The 9,101-nt window shown below is 39.1% G+C and overlaps 1 protein-coding gene across 6 annotated transcripts in view; it reads left to right on the top strand.

The window, feature by feature from the left end:
* Positions 1–553: 553 nt before the first annotated feature.
* Positions 554–9,101, top strand: part of Rfx3 (regulatory factor X3) — a 252,375-nt gene continuing 243,827 nt past the window's right edge. The window contains exon 1 of one of the 6 annotated variants that reach the window (XM_029472432.1): positions 554–738. Coding sequence is in view for 1 of the 6 variants with exons in the window: in XM_029472429.1 (XP_029328289.1) it covers positions 1,989–2,014 (26 nt within the window). In the remaining 5 variants the exon portion in view is untranslated. Of the gene's footprint in view, positions 739–1,947; positions 2,015–9,101 lie in introns of those variants that run through there. The other 5 variants (XM_021151614.1, XM_029472433.1, XM_029472430.1 and 2 more) reach the window with 5 other exon arrangements.

Here is a 9,101-nt window from a genome sequence, read left to right as displayed (position 1 = left end):
AGGGGCGGGGGGAAGAGAGGAGCGAGAGGGGAGGAGCGCAGCACATCCGGGACATTAGCTGGGCCCGCCCAGGAAATGACGTACGTCCCGGGGTGGAGCCCGCTCTTCAAAGCGGGGTCTGCCTCCGCGCTAGCGCGCGTCTCACACAGTGTTGGCTCCGTCGTCACTCCCCCTCCCCTGGCTTCGCGCTTTTCCTCTCGCGGCTGCGGGGCGGCTGGGCACAGAGTTGGCGGCAGAGGCAGGCGGGGCTCCTTTGACAGAAAGTAGCCCTGGCCTCCAGACCCTCAGCTTTCCCCGGCGTCCGCCGTCCCGTTCCTCCAGGCAGACTCGCCCTGACCCCGGGCCCGCCAAGTCTTAAGCGCACCTCGGGGGAAAAACCGACGTCGGAATCCCGACCGCAGCCCCCCGCCCGGGCTCCGAGCTGTCAGTCACGGCGCCGAAGCCGCTTCTTCCGGCGCTCTCGGGCCCGCCCTCTCCCCTCCTCCCNCCCCCCGCCCCTCCCCGCGCGAGTGTCTCCCTCTCCCTCGCTCCCTCTCTCTCTCCCTCTCTCTCTCTTTTGTGAGTTATAGCAACCGTTGCCTTGTGAATCAAGCGCCATAGTCACCGTAGTCCTGGCGACTGTTACCCATCAACAACAACTACTCCTCTCCTCCTCCTCCTCCTCCTCTTCCTCCTCCTCCTCCCCACCACCACCATCTCCATCACCCACCAACAACACCACAATAATCCACAGCCAAGGTGAATATTCTTCGGTCTCTCTACATGTGTGTGGGAGCGTGTGTGTCCGTGCGTGTGTTCGTGTGTGCGAGCGAGCGTGGCTGTGCGGGGTCTCCCTCCTGACACCGGCTGCGGCCGCTTGAGGGGCTCGGTCCCGGGGGCTTGTTTACAATGGACCCGCGCGCGGCGGGCTCGGGGGTGTGGGCGCCGCGCGCCTGCCCGCCCGGCCTCGGCGCTCGGGGATGGAGCGGGAGCCGGGGCTGCGGGGCGAGCGGGCTAGGAAGCCGCCGCTGTCCGTCGCGGGTGTTGGAGCGTCCCCCCAGGTCCGCGGGCGCTCAGGAGGAGGGGCAGGTGGAGAGAAGGGCTTCGCTTTCTCCCTCTCTCTTTCTTTAATTCGCTGCTTTGCAAAGCTGCCTGGTGGCTGCTGCTTTCCAAATCGAAATAGACAGCAGTGAGCAGGGGGGTCCCCAAAAGGTGCTGCGCTGTGGTGGTTGTTGTTCACTTGCGGGGCCTTGTTGGGGGTTTTGTTATTTTTATCCTGGTACCTTGGTGAACTTTTCCCGAAGCCCGCTCCCTTCGTTTCGGTCCCTCTGTGCCTGCTGCTGAACGGACTGCACTTATTTGACCATCACTGGCCTCACGGGATTCTTTTTTTTCTTTTAAAACTGTATTTTTCTTTGTGCTGCAAACAGTCTTAATATCCATTCAGCAGTCTTCTCCCCCCCCCCGCCCCCCTTTGCACACACATTGAAACTAGGGGGCCTCTGCTGCTCTTGAGAGATTTTTTTTTTTAAGTCTGTTTCTCTGTCTCTCTTCTCTTTCCTCTCTTGTCTCTCCTCTGTCTCCTCTCCCTCTCCTCTCTCTCTCCCCCCTCCCCTTTTCGGGTTTGTGTGTGTGTGTGTGTGTGTGTGTGTGTGTGTGTGTGCTTGTGATTTAAACCGGATGCAGGGCATCTGTGCTACTTCGGTTAGTGGCTACTGACAGCGCTTTATCCTTCATGTGGAGATGGGAGGGGTAGTCCTGAGGTTCTGTTTCACTTTGATGCACCTCCCTCCCCACAGGAGAGTGTTAACAATTTTCATTGTGGTTTAGACTTTGTCTGTGATGAACAGGAAAAGGATATAAGGAAGCTTTGTGAGAACTCAGTTCACAACGCTATTTGTGACAGTTATGGTACTTTGAGAGTTTTTTTTTTTTTTTTTTTCCTCCCATCTTCATCTCTATTCCTTTCCCTTGGAGAGTTGAAATTGAAGTCAAGTTGTTCATAAAGAATGTATGAAGCTTCTCAACTTGAAACGTGTGTATATTTCACTTTCTTTGTGGCTGTTAAGATCTAGGCATGTGTGTACTTAACATATTCTTTTTTGTTGACTTTTTGGTTTTCTTTGGACAATGATTTAAACCTGTTCAGAAGAAAAAAAAAACTTCCTTTTAAAGTGTTTCTTTAGAGAAAATAGTTGCCCTTGTAGATCTGAATACTTACCAGTTCTGAAGTAGTATCTTCTTGATTAGAACCTGGTTTTGCAGATCTTTAATTTGCTCATTTTCAGCATAACAATTAATAGGTTATCAGAAAAAATTGATGATGATTGTGAGCTAAAACAAATAGATTGTACTATTATAGTGGCACATTGAAATTTCCAATTCATATTTTAAAGTGCTTATTTAAATAATCTTTCCAACAGCAAACATTTATTGATTTAACTGACAGCAGCCTGTGAATAATGTGACAGTATTAATTATTCTTGAGATTGTCAATGGAGAGGTTGAGTAATTATAATGCCATTAAGGCTAATATTTTGTAAAACAAGTAAGAGTTGGGGGATTGGGAAAAACCTTACTTTTCAATTCATTTTCGTATGATTGTTATTTTAAATGAAGCTGATATTTGATTCTGAAAGACGTCTGTTTGGATCTCTCAGCATTCTTAATAGTTATTCATCCATTCCCAACCTGTCTTTGCACATTTCAAATACTAACTTTTATTTTTTCTTTTCTTTTCTTTTCTTTTTTTCTTTTCATCTTTTCTTTTTCTTCTTTTCCTCTTTTTTGTTCAGATGAGTGTCTAACGCCTGAACACTTTTCGATGGTGAAGCTCTTGGGTCTGAAGTTAAAAGGAGTTTTGCTGTCTTGGGACAGTTTTAGATCTTAATGGCATTTACATATGTTTCAGCTGAGTAGATTGTATATATTAAAATGTCTTAGATTAATATTTTTATTTGTCGTGTCCAAGAGTGTTTAAGAGTCATTTCACTCATCAAGCATGTGTTTAGTTTTTTCCATTCACAAGTTAATTTGAAAGCAAATGTGGCATTGCATTATGTTAAGTAGCCTGTCCATTTAAAGCAAATCTTTGTGTTTTAAGAGTTGATATTAGAGATGCTTTAAAATAAAATAGTTTAATGGATTGATTAACTTAGAATTATAACAATTTATCTTTAAAATTAAATACAAAGTTAAGTACCATTTAGCTCGACTTTTTTTTTCTGTGCTATTTTTTTCTAGGAGGGACTGTACTATGCATTGACATTCTTTGTTTTCAGTGTTTTAGACTAACAGAAATCTGTGAACATAATCATGCTTTGAAATTAAACATGTGAAATAATGTTTTGAGTAGCTGAATATTTGTAGCTCAGAGTATGCCATGATGCCTATCTCTGTCTTTTAAAATTATATCCAGTGTACAAAGTTCACATATATGATTGTCTATTACACAATTCTACTAAACTGTATAGAGAATAGGCATAGTAAATTTATATGTGTATAAGAAATTAATGCATTCCTAGAAGCTCTCCATTATTTCACAGTGCTCCCATGGTGTGAGAGTCTTATGCCTAATGTCTAAAATATTGCATTATTTATCCAATATTCAAATAATCTTGTATCCTGTGGAGATACTCACAGGTTTATAGCTTATAAGTGAGATAGTGAGAAATCTTTTTTAAAAACTTACAAGTTAATTGAGGCACTTTTTTTAAACAAACAGTTGAAAAGCAAAAAATTTCAGGTTGCACATGCTTAGAAGGATGGATAATGATATCAGATATGTGGGAAGGGTTAACTTTGTACCTAAATAGTCAAGTAGTATGGCTTAGTGATTCTTTTAGTGAGACTATAAGAAACAAGAATAAGAAATGCATCAACTTTTAAATTATGAAGTTTGCTAATTTGTTTTTATGTTGAGCATTTGGTTAAGTATCCTCTATTCATTTGCAGTTACATTAAAAATAGTTAGCCCCACTGAATCATTTGCCTTAACTCTTTAATTCTTCTGGTATATATTCCCACTTGTCATCACAAAATAGAGTTTAAAATTCTTTTCTGTTCACAGGTGCATAGTGTCCCCTTATTTTGGAAAACCAAGATTAAGTGGATTTGACTAAATTTAGCTTGTTAGAGACAGGTGGCTGCTTGAAACAGGTGTCAGTCTCCCTTTTCCTGCATTGTTTTGGAACTTGCAGAGGTTCACAGAGCTGTCTAAAGCAGGTGGCATCTTACTGAGTTAGTTGTATCATCCTTTTATTATTTTCACAGGAAGAGGGTTCTTTTTACATGCAAAAGTTGAGCATTGCTAGTCTTTGAAGTGCTCTATGTTTTAACCTAAATCACTAGTTCTTGTTTGTGAATATCACTCTATTTTCAAACTGTATAAATGATAGATTCATTTACTAAACACCTATCTATCCATTCTTATAAATAATGCCAAACTGCCTTTGAATTCAGAAAAAGTATAGCAGCATAACAGTTTACACACACACACACACACACCAGTTTATACACACACACACCTCTGTGTGTGTGTGTGTATGTGGGCTTAAATAAAATGAAATTTAGCTTACATAATAAATAATATATTAAACTTTGTCATTCCATACCTCAAGGATTTTTTTATAGCATTATCATAAGTTATAATTGGAAAAATGCATTATTTGCATTTTAAAATTGAAACAAATTTTTTTGACATTCAGTTGCTATAAAATAGTGATATTTTAAAATGAAAATTGTTTTTGTTTATACATGTTAAATATATGAACTGGAATAAATTCAGAAACAATCACCCTATTGATTTCTAAGGTTTATTTTTGACTTAAAATTTTATCCCTTTATTTGTGGGAATTTTATATATCTTATAATAGATACACCAGAGGGTGCTGTGCTGTTTGCAATGTAAGATTATTTTCACTAAAACGTGAATTGATTGGAACTGTTATGTAAAGAAAATTTTAGTTATTTATTGCATATAAGCATCTCAGTTACTTCTGTAAAGTTTAACATTTAATATACTGCTTGCCTTGGTAGTTTTTTTGGGAAAATCTGTCTATATAGAGAGAATATGTGTAGTAATATGTAACAAATCAGATCCAGTAATGAACTATAGAGCCGATCCCTGAGAACTTAGCCTTGGTCCAGTCTAATGTTAGCACTTTGTGCTAAAGTTGTATACATTGGTCAAATGAAGATATTTCACTCTTATGCTCTGGAACTGTGGTTGCTGGGAGCTGAACCTGTGTCCTTTGCAAGAGCAACACATGCTCTTCACACTGAGCCATCTCTCCTACCCTGTGACTCTTTTTAAGTTCCATTTTCCATCTTTTGAGTGGTTTCTTCCTTTTTAAATATAATTTTAAGTAGTAAATGCTCTGACAAATTTTAAAACCTAAGTATTTTCTTCAAGGATGCTTGGGAAAGGATAGGTACAGTGTAAAAACTTAAGTCTAGGTAATGATATACTGTTCTCCCAACTCAGCTACAATGGTTAATTGTTCTAGGTTTGAAAAGTAACTAGAAACTGAAACAATTTGTATGCAGGAACACCTTGATCCTAGAACTTCAAAAGAGAGTAGCACCCCCCACAAACACATATGGGTCTTACTACAATAGTTAAGTCATTTTTCTTGAAAAGATAAAATTCTATGTAATTTGTCATTTTATGCCACTGAGGTTTTAAATGTATTTGTGGATGTATTAAAATGCTTTGTACTTGAAGTCTAGATTTCACATCAAAGTATATGTAGTGAAAGTTGAGAAAGTAATTTGTATTAGAGTATTAATAAGTGAATGGGACACCCTGTTACAGGCTAAGTGTACATACCGGCTTTAGTCAGAGTTCAGTTAATCTTATTAACTGTGTGACTGTGGACAAGTTAGCTGCTTTCAGTGAGACTCAGTTTTCTCATCTGAATAGTCAGGACTCAATCTGCCTAGCTTCTGACATCTATGCAACTTCAAAGAGATAAATTCTTGTACTGTATGTTGTGAAGTCTTTAGAATGCATGTTTAATGCCTGTTGGGTGTTTCAATGAGGAATTGTTGAGAATTCTCCACACAATGTTTCCAAAATAGTTTTTTTCCAAAAAAAGTTTCCTACTTTTGTTACTTAAGAATCATTTTGATATGACCATCTAGCCATCCCTTTGTTATAGGACTTAAGTTTTGCAATATTTCCCCCTAATCTGCTGTCATTAAATATTTAATCTCTTTTACTCATTAAAAAAAAAATAAAAACCAAGATATCAACAGAGGCTTGGATTACCACCTGATAATCAGTTTTTTTTTTTTAAATCATACTAATGCTATTCCAAAGCCATGTCTTAGTTTTACACCACGGGCTTATAATGGACTCCTTTTACTGGGTTTACATGACTTTTCTGGCCTAGGGATTTTTGTATTAAGAAATAATGATGTAACATTTCATTATCTCCCATTCTTCCATTGTTGATTTCATTGTTCCATTTATATTTTCTCTTCACATGCTACACATGAATGTATTTGAAAACATCTGGAGCTCTTTTTGTCAACTTAATGCTACATACCATCTTTAAATGTAATGACAGTAAATAATAGACCGTTTTAAAACATGAATTCATTAGCAGTTATTCTACAATTTTATATCTTACTGCTCAGCACCTAAGGAGAGTAAGACTACCACTGATACACTTATTTGGCATTGATGAATAATTTGCTAACATTACTTAAGCTGTAACTTTGTAACGTTACCCAGGTAACTTAAAATATGAAGTCTTACACAAGAAAATCCCATCTTTTGATCTTTTTAGATGTTAAAAAGTTTCAAATAACATTTTCAAGTTGGCTGTCCTAAGTAGCATTGTTGTTTGATAGTTTGTATTGAATAACTGTATTTCTATTTTCTGAGCAATTTGACTAATAAAGTGGTTTCTCATTTTAGAGTGATTTAGTTATAATCTTAAATGAAAACATGATTTATTTCTTCACTGTGTAGTCCAGGCCAGCCCCCAATTCATGACCCTCTTGCCTCAGTTTCCTGGATATGGTGATGGTACTTGTGCCTTGCCACTGTGCTCAGTTCAGATGTGATAGATTTTCAAAGGAACCTTGGAAGAAGGCTAGGAAGTGTGACTTAAATGGAAAATGGATATACTATATCACTCTCAAACATTATTATTTTCTTGACAATTTCTACCTTCTTGAACAGAAATGTAACTTTATTGTATTAGTGATGTAATTTGAGTATTTTTTATGTAAAAGATTTCTTACTTCGCCTCTGGCAAAGTACTTAAGGGTTAAATGACTAGACCAATCCAAAATTAATGTGTTTGCACAGTTTCCCATACCTATGGTGACTCTTAACTCAAGTATTCTTTTATAGAAGGAGTTATGGCCAGTCAGTATTGCCTGCTGTTATTTTATAGTACTTGGTCAGGGATTCCCAAGGGTTCTTATATTTCCCTTAGGCAAAAATATAAGTATGGGATTAGTAAAAGCTTAACCAGGAACATTAAAACAGTGAAGCAAAGAAGCCTGAGTAAAAGTGAGAGGAAACAGATACGTTCAGCAATGATAGAGAAGAAAGAAAACAGTGTTACTAGACTGGGAAGCAACGTGTGGTCAGAGGCTTGTGAAGAGGATGACAAAGGTCCCCAGTTTGCTGCTGTCTGAAACTGTAAGCTAGTGTGGGGCTCAGTTTCTCCATCTGTCAGATAAACAGTGAGACAATGTGATCTTGCAAACTTTTTGCAACCTATGAATCCATGGCAAGATTAACCTGGGAAGACAGAGGCGTGCTACTGACACAGAGCTAGGAACTAGTGTGTGATTTATCTGTGGTTTCAAAAAATCTCACATTCTACTTACTTGTAGTTTCTTTTGAGGAGAGCAACAAAGAAAACCCCAGGCCCAGTGGTAGCTTAATAACTATGCCTATGACAAGGTCTCAAAGTTCTCCCATTTTGGTGGTTTCTTTAGAGACTGGTGGCCAAGTGCTCTGATTTCCTCACCCACATAGGAGTGAGCTGAGCCTCACAGCTTGAGCTCCTGCTGGAACCAGCTTCTCTAAGTATGTGTGCCAGACAAGTGTCTGACAGTTGGGGCTCCTGTTGCTCACCAGTGAGATATTTAAAACAGGACATAATTTTCCCAGTGTGTGGATAGACAGAGGACAGGGTGGGAGGGTGTGGGGAGAGGCAGGCGCTAAGGGAGGAAACAGTTTTATACTTAGGAAAGAACATATATTCTGCTGTATCACAACTCTCACCAGCTTAACAGAGAAGTGTGTGAAAGATAAAGAGATTGCTATTCTTATAATTTAAAAGTTATTTTGAATGATATTTTAATTGGTTAATATAAGCATATTCAAGTTTCTGGACTTCATTTGGATTTGTATGTTTAGTAGCATATGTGTATATTTTAGTATAACCATTATTTCTAAAGTGACTTTTTGCACTCTGAGTTAGTACTGTCCTCCCTCCCTCCCTCCCTCCCTTCCCTGTGCCATATCAGTTCAGAGACACTTTGCTTGTTAAGTTTCTTCAAGCTGTGTTCAATGGCATATACCTGCAATCCAAGGATCCAGGAAGTCGAAGCAGGAGGATTGAAAGTTGGAGGATAAGGTTGCAAAGGGAACTTGTCTAGAAAAAAATTTTTCCTTTCATACTGTAGCTGTGGAGGAAAAAGAACGGGTCTTGAAGAGGGGGAGCAAGAACCGTCCACATTTAAACCTTCTGTTCCTGTTAAGTACCAGTAACTTCCATACTTCTCATGCTTTACTGCATTGTGAAATCCTAGTGGGTATAGATGTGTAGGGACACAGACTCTAGAAGGAGGGAAGTAGCTAAAGCAGTATGGCTTCTCCTGCATCTTGTTCCTTTTCTGCTGCGTGGTTGTACAGTGTACATATACTTCCTTAAGGATAGATATTTTATTACTTTACTAAAATGTTTATTGTACTTTAGTAAATTATTTTATTTATCTTCAAGACAATATATGTGAATTTTTCTAGTCATTTGTATATTACTAGATTAAAAAGATTCTTTTTCAAGAGACAGCATTGTGCTTTAGGAATGTTCATATGTGATTCTCTTCCCCTCCCTCCCCTCCCTCTTTTCCCTCCCCTCCCTCCCTTTCCC

Source organism: Mus caroli, chromosome 19 (genome assembly GCF_900094665.2).
Source record: "Mus caroli chromosome 19, CAROLI_EIJ_v1.1, whole genome shotgun sequence".
In the NCBI taxonomy this organism is placed as follows: domain Eukaryota; kingdom Metazoa; phylum Chordata; class Mammalia; order Rodentia; family Muridae; genus Mus; species Mus caroli.
The sequence above is the reverse complement of the archived record's forward strand: the minus strand, read 5'-3'. Positions and strand labels throughout refer to the sequence as shown.